Source organism: Hoplias malabaricus, chromosome 3, assembly GCF_029633855.1.
Source record: "Hoplias malabaricus isolate fHopMal1 chromosome 3, fHopMal1.hap1, whole genome shotgun sequence".
In the NCBI taxonomy this organism is placed as follows: Eukaryota; Metazoa; Chordata; class Actinopteri; order Characiformes; family Erythrinidae; genus Hoplias; species Hoplias malabaricus.
In genome coordinates this window covers 34,479,463-34,506,646 of record NC_089802.1, presented here as the reverse complement: position 1 = coordinate 34,506,646, position 27,184 = coordinate 34,479,463, and the positions used below count along the sequence as shown (strand labels likewise).

The 27,184-nt window shown below is 40.0% G+C and overlaps 1 protein-coding gene across 2 annotated transcripts in view; it reads right to left on the bottom strand.

Annotated features, from left to right (window-relative positions):
* Nucleotides 1-81: 81 nt before the first annotated feature.
* Nucleotides 82-27,184, bottom strand: part of ank3b (ankyrin 3b) — a 127,385-nt gene continuing 100,282 nt past the window's right edge. The window contains exons 37-47 of one of the 2 annotated variants that reach the window (XM_066662595.1): nt 26,560-26,682; nt 26,076-26,102; nt 25,377-25,458; nt 18,352-24,267; nt 16,058-16,132; nt 15,554-15,685; nt 14,515-14,658; nt 9,870-10,488; nt 9,526-9,757; nt 3,201-3,285; nt 82-1,443 (exon numbers count right to left, since the gene is read on the bottom strand). In XM_066662595.1, the coding sequence (XP_066518692.1) occupies nt 3,220-3,285; nt 9,526-9,757; nt 9,870-10,488; nt 14,515-14,658; nt 15,554-15,685; nt 16,058-16,132; nt 18,352-24,267; nt 25,377-25,458; nt 26,076-26,102; nt 26,560-26,682 (7,416 nt within the window). In that variant the 3' untranslated portion in view covers nt 82-1,443; nt 3,201-3,219. The remainder of the gene's footprint in view (nt 1,444-3,200; nt 3,286-9,525; nt 9,758-9,869; nt 10,489-14,514; nt 14,659-15,553; nt 15,686-16,057; nt 16,133-18,351; nt 24,268-25,376; nt 25,459-26,075; nt 26,103-26,559; nt 26,683-27,184) is intronic. The other variant, XM_066662596.1, reaches the window with a different exon arrangement.

The window sequence follows — 27,184 nt, the reverse complement described above, 5'->3', positions numbered from 1 at the left end:
TCAAATTCAGTTTCACACAGCTAGTAGACCACATTGATCCAGTTTTTATTTCAAGGATGAAACCACACATTTAGAGAGTTGGAACACAATTTATTTTAAGCTTAAATAATCAATTCAATCATCCAGTGTATGCTTTGTCATACGTTTGTTATTAGATTGGATCCATGAATGCCTGAACGTGATCTGTTTTGAGTATGCTCAACATAAGGAAATATTTCACCAAAACCAGAAAGAAAAAATGCCCCTGGAGACCACAGCAGCCTTAAAACCTAGTAAAACACTGCTAGAATGATTACAAACGTTTGGCTTACAGAAAGACCTTTACATCTTGGAGCCAATACACATAAGAACATTTAAAATTTAGCACGGCGTGCCAGTCGACATGATACATTTGCTCAATCTCCCTGCTTCAGGTTTGTCACTGCATAGCATGGTAAACCTTCAGCTGCATATAGGGACACAGTGAATCCTTAATGAAGCCAGATATGAATGAATTGTGTCCATTCACTCTCCCATTTGAGTCTGTTGGTGCAGTGGTGTTGTTAGAAATCAACATTAGTGACAAATGGCAGAGCTATGAATGCGCACACAGAACAGTTTTCCACTCCTCGTTATGTGGTTTAAAAAGAAAAAGAAATCAAAAAATAAGGTGAATTACATGCATCGAAATATTAGTACTCTGAGGAAACCTGGAAACAGGACTACAGCTACGCTGACTCTGTCATCATTATTGAGAGTTGCAGTAGGTTTTAAAGTAAACTCCCTGTTAAAATCAAGCAAGTTTGTTGTCATGTAAAAACTTTTTATGTTTTTTTTTTGTGAATAATTACATAAACGCATGTGAAGTAACACCCAAGCTTTCCCTTAAAGTTGAAATCAGCATCAGCATTTCATTCCATCTCACTTTAATGCACTTTCCCTAGCCAGTGCATTCACAAATTTGTGAGCTACATTTTTTTTTTTTTTTTTTTTTTTAGAATTTATACAGTTTTTGATTTTATGTACAAGATCTCCAAAAAACAGCATTATACAGCCTGACTCTGTGGGTCAGAGAAGAAAAAAATATAAGGCGAGTGGAGAAGGTGATTTTAAAAAAACTGTGTCCCTAGGGTTCTGTCGGGTTCCACGATGCTCTTTTGTCCCCCACATCTTTGGTCACAAAATTGCTTGGGTGCCATTTGTTGTGTGTCACTGCTCCACAATCGATGCAAAAGGAGCATCCCACTGACGGCAGTGTCTTTGCACCGGGCGCATGATGTCCTGTGCCGCTGACAGAAAGAATGAGTTTTTTCATGCTCATGCGAAATCAAAAGATGTCCTCCTCGTGAAAACCATGCGTTTATGTGAAAGCTGCACACAGTACTCCAACCATCCCCTGTTCTTCTGCCAAAGCGTTTCCAGTGATCTCTTTCCCAGGAAAACAATAATGAAACAAGTGCAGATCTATAAACATGAAACAGAAGAGGTCAGAGACGGTCAGAATAAGCTTTACACATCTGGCTTTCACACGTCTGAACTTGATTTCTATTTCTTTTTTGAATTCATAGAAATAGAGCAAATAGCATCATCTTAGCAGACCCACCACACTGGACCATAGTGTTGTTTATAATTATAATCAAGCAAGTCTTTCATGTCCAAAGCCAAAAGCTATGTAACATGGTGTTCAGTCTGATGCCAGTTTCTTTACAAATACAGTAGATTTGACTTACATTACACCAGTATGTGTGTTAGTACAGATCAGAGTTAACCTTGTTCATGAAAACTATGATGGAAAACATTCTTTGACAATCTGTTTTTCTCAACAAAATCTAGATAGGAACTGAATAAAAATATTAATTTGAATATGACAATAATGTGATGTGACAAAAAAGCAATGTTTTGCACTTTACATCAACGAATAAAAGGTAAACGATGATGCAAAAACTGATTAATGCCCTGTTATTTCTGATTTGAAACCACAATAAAATCAAAACAGGAACGCTCTGTATTTTTGCTGTTATCAGAGCGCTTTCCCATTTCCCACTGCTCTCTGTTTAGAGCTGCTTCTCAGAAGACTCGGGAACCACAATCTGAAATCATTTTAGACACGGCACAAAGAACACACAGCAGTATCTGCCGCTATGTCACATGATTATGGGGAAGAAAGTGGGATTTACTTTAGAAGTATGAGGAGATTTTAGATTTAAATGGCATAGACTCCATTTCTATCTTTAAAAAACCTTCTTTCTTCCTCACAGACCTGTGACATGGGGCAAATACTGCTCCGATATATCTAAAGTTGTTTTCAGAGTAATGTTCCAAAGCCGTCCAGTCGAGCAGTCTCTACACAGAGAAAGAGGCAGGTTGGAATAAAGTCAAAGTAAATGTAGTTAGTGAAGAGGAGTCTACTCCCAGAATTGTTTAATGAAGTGTCTAAGTGTCACTGCTGTCAACTGTTGGCAAATGATTCATAGTCAGACTCAGTCTCGTATTGTGATAGTCTTGAACTTAATATTATTGTTAAGTAAATGCAAAATATATTTGAAGAAATATAATTTATAGTATATAATATAATAATGCCTATATACCTTCCAAAATTTAGAATTTTTAAATGTAACATTTTAAGCTACTGTTTATTAGATTTAGTAATAAATAATACCTCAAATTGTAAAACTTTTAAAAATACAGGCTTTATTTAATGGACTACAACTAGACTAAGTGTACTCATAGATAAAAGACTAAAATGAGACTAAATCTGATACAAAGTTTAGGCAAAAACCTAAAACTAAATCAAAATCAGCTGCCAACATTACGTTATTCTGAAATTTAGGAGTAAAGTTCAAGAGAAGCAAGCGATCATTTGTAATTGATCACTTTTGTTGAATAACGCTCCTAACGCTGGTGGCCAGTCCTCAAGTCCAGACTGTGTTTCAGAACTCAAATGTTTCAAATACTGGGTCCATGGTGAGCTCACAGAATTGGGAGGCTTTTAAAACATTCTCCAGTGATCAGCTCAGTGTGGCATTAAGAGAACAATGGGACGGCCTGTTCGGCTGTGTCTGCATGTTATCAGTGGGAATGTGTTTCAATTGCACTGGGAAAGAAAGGAATTGTTATGAAGCACATTTTTTTTTGTGGCTTTCCAGAGTCGGGTGGTCCTGGTAATTGGCATCAGCTTGATCTAGCCCCTCCTATTTGCATAGCTGTTGATGTTAACATACCATGTGGAACACGCAGCTGTTACGACTGACCAGTTTTCTCCCGTTGTCGCCCGTCTTTCTTTTTTCCCTTGGCGCCCTCTACGACCTGGAGTAGGGAAAAGAGAGGGAGAGAGAGGGAGAGAGAGAGAGAGAGAGAGAGCAGAATTAGGTGGGAAAATTGCTAGAATCTTTAAATCAATCCACTGGTGGCGGTGCTGAAGGGAAAAAAAAGAAGAAAGAAAAAACACAGCATTCCACAGAGCTCATGGGAGCAACAACACACTCACAGCAGACACAAGAATTATTAACTGTACTGTATTAAATTCAATGCAGAGGTTATCACATGGTATGTACCTCTTCCCTCGCCAGTCATTCAGCCTGGCCAACAATCACAGGCATCTATTAGCTTACATAACAGAACTGAAGAGTTAGTGATCTCCTCCAAGCATGTTGTGTTTCAGTGTCATTGTGTTAGCTGCAAACATGAGACACGGTGGAGCTTCACATGTCTCAGAAGAAGCATGGACCATGGAGGAAGACCTAGCCCAGTGAAAACAAGCTAAATACCTCAAAAAAAGTGTATATACCATTCAGGAAACAAATGCATTTCTGTTTCACTCTGTGTGCATAGAAACTCTTTAAAACTAAGCAGAATGTCAAAAAGCCTAAACTGCACACACTGCACACATTGCCGACCTCAGGGTGCTCCCTAGTGGGCCCCTCCTCGTCTTCCTCGGCCCTAGAGGCCTGTCTGGATCGCCTTCCTCTCTTCCTCCTGCCCTTCTCCTCTGTACCAGCCACACGCCGTACCACTTTCCGGATGACCTGACAGAGGGGGGCAAAAGTCATGTAATACAGCAGTTGTGTCACACTCACACATAAGAGGATGAGTGGATGCAGGCCAGGCAAAGGGTTGTTTTCTTATTTTGTCTGTCAAGATAGGTCAACTTTCAAAATACATTAATGCAAATAAATGTGGATTTCTCACGTTTTATTTGAGGTTTATTTGTATTATCGGATATTTAGACTGTGTTTGTACACAGCATTTTAGAAGAGAAAACAGTTTAATGGCTGTGGACCTTAAAACGACTCTACGTGATTTTGTATTTGTGCTCCTGGGCTCCCTCTAGAGTTGTAGAGTGTAATTTGCGTCACATAGTGCAGTTTCTGCAGTGCTGGGCCTGGAATAACAACGACCAATACCGTACTCTCTTTACTACAGCTCAGTGAAGCATCACTCTTTTGCTTCACATGATTATGAAGCTGTCATTTTAAGGTTAAAAATACTACCTAGTGTTGCTTTACTAACGAGACTTAAAGTAGCTGTTGGAGGTAACATGCTTTCAGTGATTCCTCCACAACCTCGTCTCAAAATGCACACTGTGAAGACTAAAAATCCTGAATTTGTTATTTTGTTGTGCACATATATTTTCATGGCATTATGCCTTACACAACACTGGATTTACGACATTGTATTCTATTAAAATAAAATACATCTGAAAAACACAAAAGCCATTAGCCATAGAGAATTCAAAACATGGAATTACTGAGGCTTAATATTGTGTAGATAAAATTCTCCTTTTAGAAGCCTTTAAGGTTCTTTTAGAGAGTCTACTTCATCTTAATGGAGGTTCCATTACTGTATATACCACTATATTGTGTATGTTTTTATTTTTTGTAAGGTTTTTAGGACTTCAGCTGTCTTGTTTATGTTTAAAATACAATATTTGATGAACAATACAGATAGTATTTATACTGCTCTGCATGGCAGTGCTGGTAATGCTTGAAAAAAGACTGCATGCTGAAAAAACCAAAAGGCCTATATCACCCATATATTACTCATGCCTAATTACGCTAATTATGACACTGGACCTGAGTTGAAGCAAATATAAAACATAGCACAAGAAGTAAGGATATTTGTGTTTGGTCGATTATTTCTTGGTTGTAACAATGCTTCTTGGCGATAAAGCTTATACCGTTGGAAAGCCTGTTAATTTCCCTTTTAAATGGTGCCACATTTGTAAGGAACATGCATTTGTGGGATGAGCAGTAGAGCTGAGTATGTCGGTGGCGCCCAAGAAAAATTTGCCAAACCCTCTCTGCCAACGCCAAACAGCTATAAGCTATCAGGAATAAGATTTATTGCCAGGAAGCATTGTTACAACAAAAAAATAATCTACCAAACACAAATTTCCTTACTTTTTGTGCTAATTTTAGATGGATGGATAGATGAAAAGATATGTAAAGATGTGTAGAATGTTTTGGTTTGGGAGGGATGTGTGGATACTTTTCTGGTGACAATGTTTCCATCTTCATCTGTGAACTGCTCCTCTGTCACTGACTCGCCAGGAATGTTTTTGGCCTGGTCGCCCTACAGAAGGAGATGTGTAAAGAGACTTACACCCCTATGAGTAAACACACGCAAGCACAGACGGCCACACTCTCACACTTCTCATGGAAGTCACAAAGAGCTCAGTGAAGCGTCACACCAATCCACTTGATTTTCCACTGGAAATTTCCACCACCGGTTTGTGGTCGGCCTTTTGTTTAGAAAGATTATGAATAGCTTGGCATCTGAAATGATAACAAGTAAATGATCTGAAAATGAGTCCATGGAAAAGGCGGTGATGGAAAAGTCCTGTGTCTTATGCAGTTTAGTCATTCAAAGCAGCTGAGCTTTAAAGAGACACTCTGGGCGAATTGAAAAATGCATCCATCTGTTGTAAACATGCTTCCTTACTAAGGTAGTGCTGCTCTAGACTGAGATTTAAATAAAACCCCTTTTGGAGACGTATCTTGAGGGTTGGAGGAACTTTTGGAAAATACAGTTGCTTTTATGTGGACTTTTGCAGGTTTATTTTAAAATGTCTATTTTTCTCCATAGCTGAATAATAAAGAACAAATGAAGAATTACAAAGTAAAATTACACTAATGCTAGCTTGGTTATGCAAAGTCCAGTCGACCACCTCCATGTTTCTGCACTCACAGTCCATTCTGAACGCACTGTGTAGTTCTACAATTACAGACGGTAGTACAGCAGTTCCTCTGCATCCTCTGTTGTCCCCCTTTCACCTTGTGCTTTAATGGTCAGGACCCCCACAGTGTAGCTATAATTTGAGTGGTGGATCATTCTCAGTGCTGCAATGACACCGAGGTGGTGGAGTGTTTGTTTGGCAGGTATGAAAGGATCAGACACGGCAGTGCTGCTCAAAATTTTAAGCACTGTGTCCACTCACTGTGCATTCTTTTAGACACGCCTACGTCGTTTGCCCACCTTGTAGATGTAAAGTCAGAGACAGTAAGTTATCTGTCGCTGTACAGCTTGCGTTGGTCGTCCACTAGTCCTTCATCAGTGACACAGGACGCTGTCGGCTTGATACTTTTGGTCGGTACTCTCTTTACTACAGCTCAGTGAAGCATCACTCTTTTGCTTCACATGATTATGAAGCTGTCATTTTAAGGTTAAAAATACTACCTAGTGTTGCTTTACTAACGAGACTTAAAGTAGCTGTTGGAGGTATTTTGATACTTTTGGTCGGTGGGCTATTCTCAGTCCATCAGTGACACCGAGGGCTTTAAAAACTCCAGCAGCACTGCTATGTCTGATCCATGTGTACCAGCAAAACATACACTAACACACCACCAGCATGTCAGAATGATACACCACCCATTCTATGTATTAAGCACTCTGTGGTGGTCCTAAGCACCTAAAGAACAGGTATAATGGCAGCTAACAAAGTATTCAGAGCAACAAATTCACAGCTGATAAAATGGACAATTAGTGTAGATACTGGCTGGACCAACAATCAGGATTGGCTGAGCACTACATAATGTCCTTATGCTTAATCCGTGAGTATTTTTATTTGCAAGAATGCAAAAGACTGAAAACAATGAAACAAATACAATTGTGATTCTGCTGAAAAATGATACCAAGCAACATTCTCCATAAAACAGTGAATATCATAATAGAATATATGTAAACTAGAAGTGGTGGATTTGCAGTGGTAAAAAGAGTCATGAAACACATGTTGAAAAGCAACCAGACAAGCTACAGCAGTTCTACTTTATGGCCAAAAGTTTGTGGACACACGCTGAGGTAACATTTCTTCTGAAATGAAGAGTACTGTTACTATTATTGGATTAACAGTTCTTGATCACAATCGCCAGCTCATCTCAGAGGTTTTGGCTGGAGGACTCCAGAGAATGCAGTTCCAATGCCCCATAGCCTGATCCTGGAGGGGCTTTTTACCTCAGTATGCTTGGTATTGAGCATAGAGAATTCACTTATTATAAGGAGTGTCTACAATCTTTTGGACATATAAGGTGAATCCCATTTCAGCCCTTAGCTTTGCCACTTAGGCAAACCCCTTCGTTTTGCCTTGATTCTTGTTGGGGAAGAGTGGTCGTGTCAAAAGGGAGGGCTATAACCACTTGAAACTGATATTTTACAGGGGCACACTCCAAACAAAGGGCTAGTAATGTCTTGTAAATCAGTGGCAAGATGGTGGCGTGAAAGACCAAAGAAAGCCTCAAATATCAGTATATTCTCCTTGATAACCACTGTATTGTCTAGGTTTCATGTAGGGGACTAGTTTCTGAACGAAACGCTTCTCAAAATTCTGTTTAAGCTCTAGAAAAACAAAATCCCGGACGTTTGTGAAATTGTGAAAGTGTTGAAGAGGACGATTTTAAACATTACTTCCTGTAACTCAGTTCCAAGAGGCAAGATAACACTTGAAAACAAGGGGTAAGATTAAGAAATGAGATTCACCCATAGTGTAGCAAATACATAAAACTTATAAAAGACAAATATATATATCACGCAGTATCATTTCCAAACAGCAGCAATCCAGTGACGTACAATAACAGTAGAGAATAAATATAAGACAAAAAAGACAAAAGGAAAGCATTTGAATAAATGAAGGGAAGTGTTTTTTTTGTTGTTTTTTTTTTTTTTTTTGTTGTTTTTTTTTTTTTTAAGCACAGGGCAGAGGCATTGTTGCTAAACAGTACTTTAGCATTCCATGCCCACACTTGTTGGCACACACACACACACACACACACATAATACTCCTGGCAGAACAACCACCAGATACCTTCAGAATCACCCTTCTCCGATACACCCTGGTAGTCACTGTGTGGCCCTCATCAGAGCTGGAGTCATTGTCTTTATGCGTTCCCTGCTGAGTGCAGTTGAGTACATTTCAGCAGTCCAACAACTGTGGCTTCTCACACAGACTATATTACATTGTGTATACTGTGCTGCATACTCTTAAGACTGCTACATTTTTAAAGCGATAGTTCAGCTAAAGATCTGTGTAGTTTCTCATAGGAGAGAAAAAGCAGTAAGAAAAAATATCCTCTAAATAGCTCTATAGTTTCTATAGTTACTGAGATAATGACACTCATGTTTATCTGTGTCTGAACTAAAGACAAGGAAATCAACAAAGTTTCAACCAACATTAAGGTCCTGTTTTAATGTTTTAAAGTTTTAATGCTGTGATCATTTCCATCAGTACCATAAAAAATTCAAATCTCCTAATGAGCACAATTTAAGCAATACAGTTTTCCTCTGGGTGTTCCAGCAAATTAGCTAGAAAGCATAGGAAGCCTAAACGCCACAGTGAGCACTGTGCCAAATGCTTTCTTTCATCATCACACACCTGATTGACATCTAAAATGGACTTTCTGTTGTGCTTCTTGACATTGTATGACATATCAAAGTACATTAACAGGGATTACCAACCATAGCAGCAGCCAAACCGAACCATTTGGACACCTAGTCTTGTCAAATTTATTTTTACGAAAAAAGAAGCACTATAAATTAAATTTATGCTGAACTATCACTTTAAAACAAATAACTTTTGTCAACAGCAGTCAACAGAGCGGTTGCAAAAAGCTAACAAACCACATCCATAACAGCTGCACTACATTGCTTTATAAGCACATGCCCCCATGGCATGGCAAAATGGGATTAAATCAATAGGCTTGGGTCATGCAAAACAGGTAAACCTAGAGTAGAAATAAAAGGAGCACTTCTGTTTGCTCATTTCGCACTGCTGCGCACTCAGGGGTGAGGTGAGCAGTGACTCATTATCATTTAAAAGTACAGGCACTGAAACCGGTCTTTCTGAACAGGGCTGTTTTGACAGGGTAAGAACAGTGCTGTGTTGTTTGATCCCTGTGGCATTTTGACCACAGTATGTTACAGACGCTTCATCAAAAGTAGCATTAAATTCTATTAGGGTATATTATGTCACATTTGAAGTGGTTAATGTGTCTAGACACTTTTTTGGCATCACTCTACTTTGCTGTTATACTTCATTTCGAAACACAAACACAGTACCTGGGCTTTAGTCTCAGCTGTGCCCTCCTCCTTAGTGCTCGGTCCTGCTGCGATGTCTTCTGCCACCTCTCTGCTCACATCCTCCTTCCCAGAATCCTTTCTGGATTTACCATTCAACTTGCTGGATAACTCCTGGGCCTCAGGCAGTAAGCCAGCTTGGGCTTGGTGCTCAGGATGTTCCCCGTTCTGTTTCTCGGCTTGCAGCACAGGGGAAGAGGACATGGGCTTTTGGCTAAACAGAAAATAGAGGTTAAATTACAATGGTGTTTACTGGTGCCTGATCTTCTGCCCTGAGCTGAAGGGTCATGGGTGTTGAATTTTGCTTTCAGTAAAATAGATTTTACCTGCTCTCCTTCTGCGCTTGACCCGAAGCTGACGTCTCCTTGGTGGCGCCGGAGGATTCACCTTGCAACCCTGCAATTGAAGACATCTCTTTTTCTGCCTGCTCCACTTGAGAGAGAATCTCTTGCACTCTTTCCTCTGTTATCTCCACATCCTCTGAGCCTTCCTCCATTTGAATGTCCTCCAAAACAATTTTGAGCTTCTCCTGCATCATTTCTTCTTCTCCTTCTTCAAAACCAGACCCGCTGCTCTCTTTTGGCCCAGAGACTTCTGGCTCAGTCACAGATGGTTGGGTGAAAACCTCTGAATCTTTAGTCATGTCCTCACCCTCCTGGATTTCTAACAAGGCCATAGAATCTTCAGTGGAGCCACACTCTCGACCGCAGGAATCTCTGCCTCCCAGGGATGTGTCTTCTGCTATAACAGTAGGGGGTGCTGCACTGGAGGAGGCTGTTTCCATGGAGGTGGTGAGCAAGCACAGTTCCTTGGGCCTAGTGGGGGCTCTAATGGGTGAGACTACACTACCGTCCTCGCTAAAGAAATCATCCTGCCGGAGAGGGGTGGGGGGCTCATAGTTCAACTCTGAGGGACTCTGCAGCTCCAAATCGATGCTTTGGTAACCTGAGTGAATCAACACAATGGGACTGAGGGGGACACAACTCCACAACATCATAATGCAACTACTAGGGAAAGAGATGGAAAGGAGGGCACAAATAACAACAGGAGGGTATAACAACAATGGAATAGGGATAAGGATGTTGAAATTTAAGAGTATTAAATTCATTAAATTAAAACATTAATGGTGATGAAATAACACATTAAAACCAATAAATGTAACAAATGTATATAACAAATGTAATAAAATGTGAAATAAATGTCACAGTACCGTGCAAAAGTTAGAAACAACCCTTCATATTTAATTTCCATTAATTAGTTCAGTTTTCAGCAGGTACTTATGAGGAGATGATCATTTGGAAAAATAAATATGTAATAAATAAAAAAAACACCCCTAAAAACTGAAAAACAGCTGATAGACCTATAAATCACAATCAGAGTAAGCCTTCATCTACGGCTATGATCACACAGCATGTAAAAGTGGCCCAAATCTGATTTATTCCTTTTTGTTCTGCTGTTCACACTATCTGTATAATGTGACCTCTACCTGACATCAGTGTGAACAGGTCATGCTCCTAAACTGACCTGCATGCGCAAGAGGATAATGCTATTGTTTTGCTGTGCAGTGCTTTATCGCCAAGTGACCCATTTTCTAAATGATTTCTATGTGAAAACCAGAGTATAAATTAAAGCCATATTAAATTATAATATTAAAACATGAACTCATTTCAAAAGTCATTGATTATACATTAGCCAGGTGTATGAATGTTTCTTTCACTCTAAGCACAAATTTGCAGGGTCTCTTGCAAACACAAGGTCTCCATAGAGAAGGAGACAAGCACAGACATAATGAGTTTAATATTTCCATGATCCACATTTGAGCAGTCTTCCAGTCATACCAATATGAACGATATAAACTTGATTTAGAACTAATAAATTAGTTGAATTAGAACTACTGGTTGACAGCCACAAACCACATCTGTTTCACATATATAGAAACAGTTCGGATTTTGGCCACTTTTAACTGCTGCGTGAATGTAGCCTTTGAGATATTAAAGCTCCACACCTGTTCCAGTTTAGGTGTTGTTTTTTCCACAGTGAGAGGGAAACTCTATACTATATATTTGCAAAAATGTAGAGCTGTCAAAAGAAAATATCTGCTAATTAACAAAGCCGGTGGTGTACTCAGAACAATGGTCTTACCACTGCAGACCTCTGAATGTGTTTTAATTATAAGAAGCAGAAAATGTAAAACCATCTTCCATGATGGTTGTTTGGAAGTGTGGAAAAATATCTCTTCATGTTCCTTTGAAAATGGAATGCAGGTCCTTCAAAAACAATGGGAGTATGGTGAAACTGCAACTTATGCTATTATCTGTAGTCTTCTGTGTAATGTTTACCAAAATATTCATTACATAGTACACATTACATAGTAACAGGAAAAAACTGCATTCTGTTTTAAGACATGGGCATTAAATACATGAAAGGTGGTTTCTGAATTTGCACAGTACAGTACTGCCATTTTGCTGGAGGTAGGCTACATGCTAACATAGCATGCTTCAGTAAATTGACTTGAATTGAACTGAATCCAGTTAAAACTTCAAATATAAAGTTCAGGAACAGAGGTGTCCTGATGTAAATGGAGGGGTAGAGATGAAAAGGAGTTAACACACAGACAACCAAGTGTGGAATTCTGAGGGACAGTTAACACAGACACAGATGTAGCAAGAAAGGCCTCAGAACTAATAAACGTAGTGAGGAAATTGGGCACCGTCAAGGACACTAGGGTGAAAGAGAGTGGAGAAAGAAGAAATAATAAAGATGATATGTGAAGATGATAATGCAGGGTTACTGATGAATATTATTACATTGAATTGATGCAGTGATAGCAGCAATGTGAGCTGAGCTAGCAGTGAGTACAGAGCTGCAGCTGAAGTTAGCATTATTAGCAGCTATGGGGGCTAGAGTAGTAGGCAGAAAGGAGGCAGCAGCTATGCTAAAGAGGCTACCCCACACCATGGAATAGCAGTAGGAAGGCAGAGGCATCACTGTGGGAGCAGCCTTTTGGCTGGAAAGGGCAGCAGGTCTGGTTTTGCTGAAAAAGTTGCTCTAGAAAGAAGGTTCAGAGGCTGGGACTCTAGAGAACTATGCAGCTCTACAGGCATCAACAAAGCACACATTCCATTTTGCCATGCTGGGTGTGATCATAAAACCACTGTATTAGAGATCTTGTTAAAAAGAGAGAGTAAAAGAAGCATTAGACCACAGCAGTCATGCTGCACAGAAGCAGTGGATTTATCATTTTTTTGTTTTTATGTACACAATATGTCCAAAACACTGTTTTGCCTAGTCTTATTTCTGATCTTCAGAATTGCCAATTCCACCCACTTGGAAATTTCTCCTTCGATCATAATATGCTACTGAGAGGGCGAAGATCAGCATTTTCATTTTCTGCGTCATGTGAAGCCATACACCACGTCATTTAAATCTACTGCAAATGCAATGAATTGGAGTTCAACATACTGGGAGGAAAACACTAACTTCCGAATTCTGATCTGTTTTTAGAGAGAGGCACATTTTGGCTAGCACCATACCTAGTAGTGAGGAGAGAGGGAGGGCCAATGTACCCAGAGAGAGAGTACTCCCAGATTCAGATGACTTGGGGTGTGTTCAGACTTGGTTTGATTAAAACGAACCCTGGTGTGATTGCTCTGTTGGTGCGGTTTGCTAGAGTAAGTGTGAATGCTTGCTGTGTGCACACATCCTAACATCATCTCTCTGTACCGAACCTGCTCTGATTTGTGCAGTGGAGGAATTTCTGGTATTGGTTTGACTCCTTTATCTATTTTATCACCACTCACTGTGTTTCCAGTTGTTAAACTACCTCCAGGTAAACACACACACACAAAAACCATGATAAGTGCATTAAGCTCACAACTCTGATGGCTTTGGCTCGGAAAATAAATGTCATACATGCATCATGTGTCAATTTTACATGCTTGGGTTCGATTGTAAATGTATCTGTGTGAACTCAAACCAAACAAGGACTAAAAGGTAACGTTTGATTTTCCTTTTTGGTCCAAACCCAGAAAACCAAATGTGTCATGAGGGAACACAATTGGTATTTTAAGGTTCTCACGCTCTGTAGTGGACACACAGCCTGTATAATCTCCATGGAAAACCATTACTGAAAAGGATGTGATAAACTGAGTGTGATCTAGAAGAGTGTTTTAGTGCTATGGATCAGTTGCCTTGTGTTCTCTGGAGTGATGGAAGCTCCAATCAAAACCTTTGAAAAGAGTTGGAGTGATGTTTGGGATCATCTATCGCCAAACATTAAGATGCTCCCATATCAGTATTTTTAAGCCTTTTCAGAAGATTAGAGGCTGTTAATGCAGCAAGGTTGAGACAAACTCCCTGATTAATTCCCTTAATATAGAAAGAAGCCTTAGAAAAGCAAGTGTCTACAAAGTTTTGGACATATCATGAAAGTATTTCAAAGAAAAACCCAAACATGTGCTGCCAGCTTCTATAGTTTGCTTAGAATGCTAATAATACATATAAACATAATGTTTATATCAATATAGCATGGATCAAATCTTAAGCCCATCAAAGTATATTAAATTATAGGCCAGAATGAGAACCTATCCAGTCAAATATTCGATTTGGTCAATCATTTTGGTTATTCAGAGATGGGATTAAGTTTCCACTGGCAAAGGCTTATGATATTCAAAGCTGCATGCCTTATTGCTTTACAAACATGTACAGTCCATACAGTTAAACACACAATAGAATCACACTGCCCATCACCGGTTAAAGGCACACCAGGCTGAAAAAAGGGGCAGCACTGAGGATTGGAAGGTCAAATACAGACAGCAGTTTGAAAATGAATTTAGAGTTCAATTGCGATCAGAATTTCAGTTTGAATTTAGAGCAATAAGTGTTTAGCCTCTATGATTTTCTACTTCTAGAAAGGTCGAAGAAAGAAATAAAAGGAGAAATAGAGGTCAGCTAGATGGGGCTAAACTTTACCATCAGTCTGATCCTGGAAAACTGCGTTATCATCTGCAAAACACCTTGTGCCTGAAATGTTACCATAGTCAAATATTGGCCCTTCCAGCAATGTCACAATATCCATCCGATTGATCTTTGTCAGCGCTGCAGTTAAGGCATCCGCTAAAAACAGAGGAAAAGAATAGAGACTTTAACACGACACAAAAAAATATTAAAATGCAGAAAAACATGTTTTCCATTTCCAGGTCACTATTCAAGCTGAAGCAAATCTGTGATACTGACCATGTTGGCCTCTGCAAAAAAGGTTCAGAAAGTTATTGAATCTGATGAAGTATTTAGTCCTAAATATATTATACAGATTTTTGTGGTAACAGAGGGACACTCAGAAGAGCTCAAAGAATGTATGAGAGATACAGTTTTAAATTCTGATACACTCTTTCAAATACACTTTTTGAAAAATTTTGATATTATATTGAAATTGTTGCACTTTTAGTTCACTGAGTTAAATATGGAAACCTCTTTCTGACACTTTGCAAAAACATGAACAAATCCATTATACAACAAAATTAATGCGAAGGTTTCCCATAACTACAACATAGCATCTTATAATAATTACACAGTCTCATAATCATAAATAATTATCTGACAGTAATGAGCGTGTTTCTCTATTTTTACATATCAAAAGAATGTCAATCATAAAGTATAGAGACTCATTATTATAAATTATAAGCTTTATAACTTTAGAATTGTTTTTTTATATCAATGAAGAAATCTTTCAAATGCCTTATAATATGTGCTGAAAGTGGCAGCTCAATCTCAGCCCTGCTAAATACCTAAATGATAAACTAAAATTTCCACACAGAGGTGGCATCAACTCACAGCTGACAGTTCAGAACTGGAATGTCTGTGGAGTAGGTGATACAGTAAAAGTAGTGATAACGCTTTTGCACTGATATATTTTAAAGGATCTGGGATAAGACCCCAATGCTAGTTCACGGTTCAGCCACAGTAATTAACACCTTTTGCAACAAACTGGCCTACAAAATAATGCACTTACTTGTGGCATTTTTACCATCTCTGCTAACCCATTTCTTTAACAGCATGAAACTCTGGGTCGTCAATGAGTTGGGGTTCTCCACGCGGATGTGATTTATCTCATCAACCGAGAAATCCATTTCCCTGGCCAGCTCTGCAACACATTAAATATAGATTATCTTTCTCTCCCCCAGATACATGTACACAACACAGCAGTGCAGGCAGGTTAGAATACTGCAGATGGCACTCCCCACTGTTCACACCCAGAAGCTTGCTGAACTTACAATAACAGACAAAACTTGGCATACTCACTCAAAACTATACAAGAGTGCTACAGTAAACAATTTGCACAAATAGTGTTTTAAAATGTGTATATTTAATAGACTAAACATTATCCATACATCTGTTATCCGTTACCATCCGTATCCGTTATCATTAAATATATTTGAGTGAGCATCTCAGTTTAAGAAGTGATAACTCAGTTTGTCCTCCAGATGGTGATACTGCTTAGGTTTCATTCTCTTACCAGTCCAGCTCAGGCCAAGATGGTCAGCCACTATAGCCATACGCAGGTCTGTCCTCTCACAAGGACTTTGAGGACCTGTGAGTACAAAATTGTTAATTAAAAATTCAAAGAAGTTGGCAACGAATGTACTTAAAAAGTCATTGAATATAAAAGACTTTACTGTTTTCTGGCCAAACTTGTGCATAACAGATTCAGGTATTAGAACACTGGCATACTATTTGCTGAAATAGTCAGACAATGAAATATAGGATGTTTTGACCAGAAAAGAGCATTAACATTTTGTTTCAAAGGCAGCAGGTTATTAATTTGTCAGTGGTGTTAAGAGGTTAGAGTTGTGAAAAATGCATCCTACCAACAATCCCTCTCTCAGTAAAAAATAAATAAATAAATAAACTCACCAGAGAACAGAACAACAACAGAACCCACAAATAAATGATATACGACATGCGGGCACCCTTGGTGCTATGCTAAAACTGCATAAACTTATACAATCTACTGCAGACTCCTTAGCACTCCACACAGGCAAGGACTGGTCAAACGTCCAGCACCCTGCTCACACTAGCATGCTGCAGATAAGCTGACTACTTCATAGAGAGTGATATTGGAAATCAGAATCAGAGACACAAGTACACAAAGAGAAAGATGACAGAATGATAGAAATGACATCTACAGTAAGGTCACGCCACAGGCAATCACAACGGTTCATGCAACTAAGATCATACAAGTGGAAAATTTTTACAAACTAGGCTCGATTTCCACGCCGGGGGCCACTTGAGGCCCATCACCCTGACTGCCTTCATTTCCACCAGTCCTTTTACTTCTCCTCCTCTTCCTGTCTCTGCCGGCCTGCTCAACCTCTGCTCTCACATCTCTAGCAGACCTGGATGTACTGGAGGGCTGGGACGCTTCTGACAAAGAGGTGTTCCTGGATGTGCTGCTTTCTTCATCCTTATCATCTGCCTGCATCTTTTTATCTTCATTGGAAAGGTGATCCACATGCTTTACTGTTTCACTATATTTTAGATTAGCAGTTTTGCCAACATTTGGCAACTGCTTTTGCCTAGTCCTACTTCTGGATGTGCTGGAAGAACGTTTGCCAACATTCGACAACTGCTCTTGTCCAGTCCTATTTCTGGAGACATTGGAAGAACCCTTGCCAACATTTGGCAACTGCTCTTGCCCAGTCTTACTTCTGGAGACCATGGAAGAACCCTTGCCAACAACTGGCACTTGCTCTTGCCTACTCCTACTTCCAGAAATGCTGGAAGAACCCTTGGCAATATTTGGCAACTGGTCTTGTCTAGCCTTACTTCTGGAGACACTGGAAGAATCCTTGCAAATATTTGGCAAATGCTCTTGTCTAGTCTTACTTCCCGATGAGCTGGGAGAACCCATCTTGAACCTACCTTGAACAAATAATGTGTGTGGTGTATGCTGTGTTCTACATTTCACTAATGTGAGGTTCCTGTCTTTTTCCATCATTGGAGACCCAATAGTAACTTTATTACTCCTTGACACTGGGATTCTAGATTTTGGTCTTGCGTCTGGAAAAGGATCTAATCGTTTATTTGCTAGCAGTTTGGTTTCTTGGTTTGCTTTCTGTAGAGTCACAGCAGCATGTCTATAGTGTTGTGTTGAATGTCTTATTGGTAGCCTAGACTTGGATGGCTTTGTTTTTATATTGTTTGCTTGTGAAACAACATCAGGGTTACTCCTCGAACAAGCATCCCTATCATTATTTGAGTCTGATTTGAGAGAGTGCTTAGGTATGTTTACATGCTCAGGTGAACAGAGCTTAAAGTTTAAACCATGATTCATGTCTATAGTAATGTATTCCATGTGATTAGTTCCAAAATTTGAGGTGTCTAAGTTATTATTATTGCAGTTCTCTGACTGAAGGCATCTTCTGTGCTCTGCATCTGTCCTTTGCTTGCATTGGCTTTCTGTACTTGTTTCTGGCCTCATTTCTTGTGAAGTTTCTGATGTTTTAAGTTTAGAACTGTCCCAATCCACACACACCAAATCCTTTTTCTCACCATTGGCAGCTTTGACTCCTACCTTAAAAGAGGAACACAAATTAGAACTGACTTCCGAATACGAGGGTGGCTCCACAATGTTGTGAGATGGACTGTCCGAGCGGTCTGTGCAAATCTGTATTACACTGTATGACATTAATGTGTTGTCATCCATTTTAACCTGTGCACGATCTACTGTCAGTGGATGTGAGATGGCTACACCTGTTTTTTTGACCCCTTCCCTTGTATCCCCTGATCTCCCTCCATATATATGCTCACCAATCTGAAAAAACTGCAGCCTCTCTTCAACAAAATCCCGCTTGCTCATGTCAATCGCACCACTGCGGGTCATCTCAAACATCTTCCCTTCGTGGAAGGGAAAAGGGTTAGGTTCGCTAGTTGGTGTGCTTTCATCGGTTGGAGTTCTTGCAGGAGTCGTGTCAGGGGTAGTCGTTTGAGACTTGTCATCAGCAGCTAACCCAAACGGCTTGGGCTCATCATCTTTAATTCTAGCATCAATGACTTCATCACCTCCTCCTTTACTTGACCAAGGATCGAAGTCCAAGCCTTTTGTAGCAACAGTTTTGAATGGCGTGTTAAACTCTTCCTCTAGCTTGTAGCTAAAATAAGTGTCTGGCAATCCTTCTTGCCTAGATTGTTTCTTGTCCTTTCCATTGGCTTTTCCATTTTCAGATTTTTTAACAGACAATTCACTCTTTGTTTTTGCTTTTGTGTACTCCTCAGTTGGTGACTCCTCCTCGATTACCTCAAGTTTACTTTGACTGAAAGAACGGTCACTAGGCCTAAGCATGCTTTCCGATGCCCAAATGTCCTTTCTGTTGTCGTTGGAAAACCCAAACGGTTTTACATCATTCAAATCGTTAAATCCATCATCCTCATCCTGAAAGTCATATCCATCTAGAGAATCAATCTCTGTTGCATCAGTGTCATGGGAGAACTCAGCAGTTGTAGCTATAGAGCAGTCTGTGATAGACTGATCATTGCCATTTTGTTCATAGTCATAATCCTCTACTTTGCCGTTGCCATTTGTCCCAGGTTCTTTGTGACTCCCATTTTTTTCAGGTTTTTTGTTTATGGGTTCATTCTTATTTTGTTCATGCTCGTCAAGCTTAAAAGTGTATTTCTTTACAGGAATGGGCTGAAAGATAGATTCATCTTCACTTGAGTCACTGTCATTAGCTCCTGGGGGAACTGGGGATGGTGGTTGGACCCGAATTATGGGCTCAGCAAGAAGATGTTTATCATGTTCCTCCTGGAGGTTCACCTCCATCATATCAGTCTCTGCCTCTGAAGAAGGAGAAGGAGAAGACCCTTTTTTCTCTGGTTGTGATGAATCAGAATCTAAGGGAGGGGGAGGAGGGAACTCAATGTATGCCACTCGCCTATCTTTAGTTGCTTGCATTGTGTCTTGATTTCCATTTGCTGGCTCAGCAATAATCACCTTTTGCACAACAAGTTCCTTTAATGAGTTTGCTTTGCCTTGCTCTGAATCCTCAGATTCTTCTGAGACTTCAGCGATTGGGCTTCCAATGCCTGGTATGAATGCTATGAAAGAGTCAGGGGTCCTAGAGGTAAGGTCATAGCTGACTTCCTCACTACTGGGGGTCTCTGGTGTCATTGGACTTTTACCAGAACTATCAAGAAAAGATATCTGTTCTAAAGTGTCATCTTCTGGGCTACCCTGAGGCGATGTTGGCTGTCTCTGTTTGACTGTGTAAATTGTTCGGCTCTCTGAACTTACAATTTTTTTCAGTGCTCCATTCTGTCCCACTGTTGAATCTTTCTCACCTTGTTTTCCTACTTGTACACTTACGTAAACTGGTAATGTTTTCAGTCCTTTAAAACTTTCTCTGGTTGTTACCACAGATACCTTTTCTACTGGACTTGTATCACACAAGCTTGGATCTCTTAGAGCACCACCTTCTAAAGAACCCTGAGATTTCTTTGTTATAGCTTCTGCCCTGGAGATTTCTGAGCGTCCTTGAACTCTTGGTTTAGTTGGAGTGGGTATATGTGATTGGTTTTTCTCTGATGGTTTGACTACTGTTTCTTGTTTCCCTTTTACTGTATGGTCAGTGTCTGGGAGACTAGATGTTGTTCTGACAGGAATGTGTGATTCTGCTCTTTTTTTAGGGCTCTTTGTCTGTGATTCCTCACTGTCTGTATAGTCCTTTTTGATGGTTAATGGGGATTTAATCTCTTTAACAGGCGACTCAGCCTTTAAATGTTGCCCCTTGGTGTCAGCTGTGGCACTAATGTCTTTTGAGGAGTCAAAGATTTGTTTCTTACACTTTTCACTACTTCTGATATCTTTGGCATCAAGCAATTTGTTTGAGCCAGTTTCAGATTCTGCTACTTGTTCAGATTGCTTTGTTTTTATAGACGTGCTACTTGGTGCTTCTGAAGCTTTTTCAATTGGTTCTTTTGAGGATGCCAATTTGCCACTATATAACCCTTGTCCAGTGGTTACCTTATATTTTTCACTCTCTGCAACTTTTTTCAGAGGTTTTTCTTCTTCTGCAGAATCAGTTTTGAAAGTCTTTGATCCTGCAAAATGCTGGTATACAGGTAACTTGCTGTCTTGAAGCTTTTTAACGGGTGGCTTTGGTTGTGTGGTTGCTTGCTTTTGGGCCTCTGCTTCAAATTTTAACCGAACAGAACTCACTGTGGATGTCTTTACTTGAACTGTAGATGAGGTTTCCCTCTGCTTCGACTGCTGAATAGCATGTTCCTGTTTTAATTTCTCCTCATTGTAGCATGTCTGAACATGCTTCTCTGGGCTGCTAGGCAAACTAGCACTCTTTCTTTCATTCATACTGCCCAACATTTTCTTCCTTCCTTTACTCCATTCCTCACTGACCATTTCACCCTTCTGCTTTTTTTTCTCAGGACTGCTACACGCTGAACTTGGACCTGATCTTGTCTCTCTCAAGTCTCTCATTATGGGCTTTTTCTCAGGGGACTGAAGCTCATCATTGAGCTTTTCTGTTTTGTCTCTGAAAAACTGTGAAACCTCACTTAGTTTTTCTTCAGCCTCTTTAACAGTGCGATCAACACGATCTTCATATATAAGTTTCTCTCTGTTCCTGTCTTGCCTGTCTTGGGTGAAACGCATCCAGACTGCGTGTTTGGGGCTACCAGGCTCTGTGGTATAATGCAACACTGTTAGTTTATCATATTGGTCATCTTTGTGCGGGAATTTACCTGACTTATCTGATGTGTCCCTGGCTGATTTGAAAATTTGCTCTTTCTTGGGTCCAGATACTTTTTCTCCATAGAAGCCTTCTGCTCCATGAAATTCAGTGGTCATGTCTTGCCTCTGGTTTGTCACTGAATCCTCAGTATCAGATTGTGATATGTCTAACTTTTCTGAAAGAAGCATTTTCTCAGCAAATCTGTAAGATTCACCTCTCAACTCAGATAATTCATCATCATGATACTCAATAGAGTGCTGAGTTAGGAGTTTAAAAGCTTTGTATGAGTCATCTGCAATAAGCTGAGCTGAACTGGGTCGACTGTCCTCCTCTTGGGACACAGGTGTATTGACTCTGGATGTTTCTAAGAAAGAGGTCAGTGCTTCCTCAGTAAGCTCTTCCTCTTCCTGCAGAGCCTCATAATCACCCTCTATTCTATCAGGAAGTTCCTTTAGACCACGGCTGCTTTTGCATACAAAGTCTGGGTGCTTCTTAGTCTCCCTAATTATTACCTCTGTGGGATCTGTTGTGTTGCCCTTTTCTATGTGAACCTCAATTATTCTTTCAACTTTGGGTTTGGTGTCTTTTTCAAGAAAGCATGGGGTTAGTTCATCGCCTTTGATAGAATCCTGACTAGCTTTGTGTTCAAATAAGCCGGCCAGTTCTTTGGAAGGGTCTCTGCCTGATTGGAATGCTTTCATGATATCTCGAACTGACATAGTTTCTTCAATCCTCTCAGCACCTGACTCTTTTAACTGGGGTTTGTGGTACACCATTCTAGTTGTGGTAGTTATGTGGGTTTCCTCTTTCAGGCGCATGCTTTTGCTTACTACAGAGTCTTCATCTGAACTGACTTTCATCTGGAAGGCTTTTACTTTATCCTTGATAGAGCCAGCAGTTGGCTCAGGTTCAATGCAAGCAGGTGCCTTCAAGGCTGCTGCTTCTTCTATCAGGGGCTCAGAGGGCTCCTCAGGGTGTTCATAGCTTCTAATGACGTGAACAACCTCTGTTCTGGTTTCTGTTATAACTGGGGGAATGGGTACATCTGTAAAAAGGGGTTTGGGCCCGGTGCTCTCCGCACTTTGAGGAGCTGAGGGCGTCTTTTCACTCCTGGTTTCAAAACCACTATCTGACAGTGGGCTTTTATCTTGATCATGAGAAAAATCATCAGGTGATTCCAAAATGGCATCCGTACCACTGTATGAGTCAGCTAATTTGCATAGATCCTTCTCCGAAGGAGAGGAGCGCATGCCCGGAGGTGGCATTTTGAGCTTATGCTCAGGTTTCATGGTACGCTTTTGTTTTTCTTCTCCCTCTTTGATTTCATCAAATTTGCTTTTTACACCAGCAATTTTTGACAGTGAACTAGCACCAATGTCATTCATTATATAGTCAACAACCTGGGCTAAATTAAGGTCTTTATCTTGCACTGACTGTGGTCTAACAGGGAGGCTTGGTTCAAATGTAGGAAGAGATCTCAGGACACTTTGTTGAGCTTCTTCTATTTCATCTTTGGAGAACTCCTCCCATTCATCCTCAGAAGCCTTGGTTTTTGTCTCACTCAGAACATCTTTGGTGAGGATTTCACTAACTCTTACGAGATCTTCCTTAACCTTTTCAACAAGGCTGAACGGTTCCTCATCATCCATTTTAGATTGTTTGGATGCCTGAGATGGATAGGTTTTCGTTACAGGACTGGAATCAGTTTGCAGTATGGCAGTCATTCGAATCAGATCCTCTTTCATATCTACCACATCTCTCAAAATCTCTTGACTAGATGATATTTGTGAGGGTGTGGCTGCTTTAAAGGCTGCAGAAGGGATGAAGAGAGGGGGTTTTGTGGGTTTTGATTTAGAAGTTGAGGACAGTGTTTGAGTGTGTGTCTGAGGTGTAATGGTTATTTTGTCTGGTAGGCTCTTTTCTTGTGGCTCAGGGAGAACATTCACTAGAGAGAACACTGGGACAGTAACAGAACTACATGATACAGGTGTGCTGCCAGGAGCTGTGGATCTAAGGGAAGCATAAACTGAACCTGATATATTTGATCTTAAAGGAGATGACATTGATTTTAAGGTGTCATAGCCTGATGTAGAGCAGGCTTTTAGAGTTTTTTCAGACTCGCTAAAGACTGTGCTTGCACTGGTAGTAGGTGCTTGTGATGTAGCTTGTATCCTCTCCTGCAAACTGCAGGTTCCTCCTGAGAAAAGACGGGATGCTGATGAAGTGGAGGAAGACGGGTATTTCAGTGGTGAAACAGGTCCATTAAGTAGTGCTGTTTCAGTGGAGATGAGAGTAGGCTTTGCTGGTGAAGAGAGTGATGATAGAATTGATCCCTTAGAAATTGTACCTCCATCTACAGGAGTTCTGAGAGCTGAAAGACTTGATATGGTTCTAATGGGTGATGCCACTGAAGTGGTTGAGGCAAAGGTTGATTTAAAGGACAAAGCAGAAGTGTATAAATTTGCAGTTGATTTGGGAGATTCAGGGGGGGTCACTGTGGGAAAAGTTCTATCAAGTATAGATCCAGCTGAAGGGACAGTGATGGGTCTTGAAGATAATGAAGCTGCAAGTCCTTTGATGGTTGCAGGGTCTGTACTTGTTTTAAAAGATGAAGAAGTGAGACCAGTAGAAACTGTAATAGGGTATTGTGGTTGTTGAATAACAGTCTTTATGGGAGATGACACAGATCTGTAAGTTCTAATGGGTGATGCTATGTCACTAACAGATTTAACAGGAGATACATTTGCGGTGCCCAGGGTTGACTTGAGTGGAGAAGCTGAGGATATCGACCAGATGGACTTTAATGGCGAAGCAGATGGCGTGGTGGAAGGTGAGCTGGAGAGGGAACCCAGTCCACATTTTGTTTGCCCAGGGACGGTAATAGGAGCAGTCGACCATGCCTGGTAAGATCTTGTTGAAAAGACAGGTTTGTGAGCGTAACCAGCAGGCAGTGTTCTTGTTGTACTTCGTTCAACTGTTTCTTTAAACAGACAAATGAAAATCCAACACAAAATCAACAAAAAATGGTTGAGAAACAGAGAGACCAGAGGGAAAAAATTGGTCAGTGGTGCTTGTATCATAGAAGAAGGAAGAGCAAATCTTTCATGGTGGTATGGAATGGATTGTATGAAGAAGAATCCAAAAAAGAAATAAAAACAGGAACGAAAAATTTGTGATCCATGGTCCACAAATGGAACGCAAAATGAGTCCCACAAAGCACATACAGAAACATAATGACTGAGGCAGTGACCAACAAAACGCAAAAATGCCAAGACAAATGCAGAGAACCCAGAGTAAAACAAATTCTCTTTTGACTTTAGATGTGCTACATTACCCTGTCATTACTACCTTGATTTTAGTAAAGTGCCTTTTATCTGTTTGGTCTGAAAAACCAGTTTCATTCCAAATTTGGATATTCTGACAAAACAGAAGTTAAAAGCTACAAAACAGAAATATCCTAGTTCCGCTACAGCAAACAATATTATGGCAAAAAAGCAGGCTAAATGCTAAGTCATAAGTCCATATTAACTCATCATGCAGGACTGAGTATACTCGGTGACAGGCATTTCAGTGCAAAACTGTGATAGCACCTGAGAGAAACTTTGTTCGTGACTCTCCATGCATTTCTGTCCAAAAATCAATCAAGACTCGGCACAATCACAAAGCCAAAAGGAGCAAGACTACTTGTAAATGAGGGATAAGAAAGGTGGAGGGAGTTTACTTTGATGCCATATTGAACTGTGCATTAATAAGCCAGTCAAAGTAAAATATTATGGATATTTTTGTTTAATTGTTCTCTTGTCAGTAGTGGGGGATGAACAGAGATATTAAAAACAAGATCTAACAAAGTGAGCAGGCACAGCATAGCAACTGAAATACCACAATAAACCATGCAAAAGTAAACAGTACAAAAACAAGCATGAGGACTTTTTTATGCATGGTAAGAATGTGAAGATAACATCTGTAATTTGTATTTTAAGTTATATGTAGTAAATGTGGGTCACATAGTAAATACTTAATACTTAGTTAAATTTAAACAATACCAAACATGTTACTTTCCCAAGAATGTTAGTAAAATATCACACTCACTCATTCCAGGCTCGGTCAGATAGCTGTAGCGCTTACGTAAGGCTAGAGATGCAAAGGTATGGCGTCGTTCTGGCTTTTCAGTCTGCAACAACAACAACAAAAATTCCTATCAATTTCCCTCATTATAAGCCCTGGTTGTGAAGCTACATTATTAATTCGAACTTAAACATAGAATTTCTTTATTCACTTTACTTACTGAACTATATTTGGTGATGTTATGAGCTCTGAATGCTTTTTTGGAGAATAGAGATATACTAATATAGATTTAAATTGTAGATTCTAAGCTGTTAACACTAGGGTTGTATTTTTTTAATAAGTTTTAAATAATTAAGAACAAAAATTAGGTAGAACGACAGCTATTTGTGACACCACATATACATATCTCAGTTTCCATTGGAAAATGAATGTTTCATTCTTTGCTTATTCGTTTTTACCACCACCTTACCACCAATAAAGCTCGGTGACATAATATATGGATGGAAAATAAAAATGACTGTCACCTATTGCCAGTGACATGCAGAACATACTCTTAAAGTGTATGGAGTGAAGCCAGTGCACCCACCCATTTAGCAATCATACGATATACCCCGTGACAGGCAACAGCTATGCAAAGTGTGTTTTCACAAAGCAAGTACCCAAAAATTAAAGCAACTGAAAACACCAGCACACCACAATGAAATGAGGGGACAGGACTATTACCTCTTCATCGGCATCTGAATCCATATCCTTTTGGTTCCAAAGTTGCATTGCAGAAACGGGGGAATAACGCAATGGAGAGCAGGGGGTAAGAAACATCAGGATGTGAAAAGGGCAGTTGTGAGCACACTGAGAAAGAGCTACCCAGAGCAAAGCCAGAGCAATGAAAACAAACAGGATATAAAACAAAAGGGAACTGAAAAGGTACAGGGAAGCAACCACAAATTATGCCATTGAGAAAGCACAAGCCTGTGCACCTTCAGCCAAAAGCATGGATCCAAATCAAAGCTCTGATTCGGTCGGCCGTAGCCACAACAACAACTAGAGAGAAGCTCAAAACAGATAAAAGACACACTCAGGCAGTTTCGGCCAAATATATCCCTTATGGCTAAAAAAAAATAAAAAACCTAAAAAAACACTGCTCTACCTTTCCTGAGTATGAGGATGACATGATATGACACGGATGACCACAGCAGTACAACCTTACCTTCTTGAGGGCTGGCAGGGTAATGTTTAGATTACAGACAGCAGTTTGGGGAAGACCTTTTGAGGTCTTCATCTCCCTGAGGAAGGATAGTCGCCCACAAGGTTCCTGGCTGGTGTCCCTGACCTATGATGTTTCAGTAAGAGAGGAATAGCATGAAGATGCACAAAACTAAAATATGATAAAAGTTTACTTACATGGGTCTTCAGGTAAATAAGATTTAGCTCACATTGGACAAGGGCCGGACAGTAATTCAATATCAGTATACAGTGAAACCTTGACTTACGAGTGAATCAACTTACGAATTTTCATAGATACGTCGCTCGGTCGATTTTTTGCTTTATGATGCGAGCCAAAATTTGAGTTACGACTTACACCACTTGCGACTAGATAGCCCAGCGAGCATTCAGTTCACTTGATAATCTTGTCATGCAAGCATCTCTGTCGTAACGCTGTTTTTGTAGCATTGTAGCATTAGGTGTTATGTTATGTTAAGTGATAGAGCACGAAAAAAAAACATCCTCCACCTCCGCCTGCATCTTCACCTGATCTTCAAGGTAAATACACTTAATAAACCCAGTTTATTTCTTTAAATTCTCTTTTATTTATGCATTATTTGTTATTTATA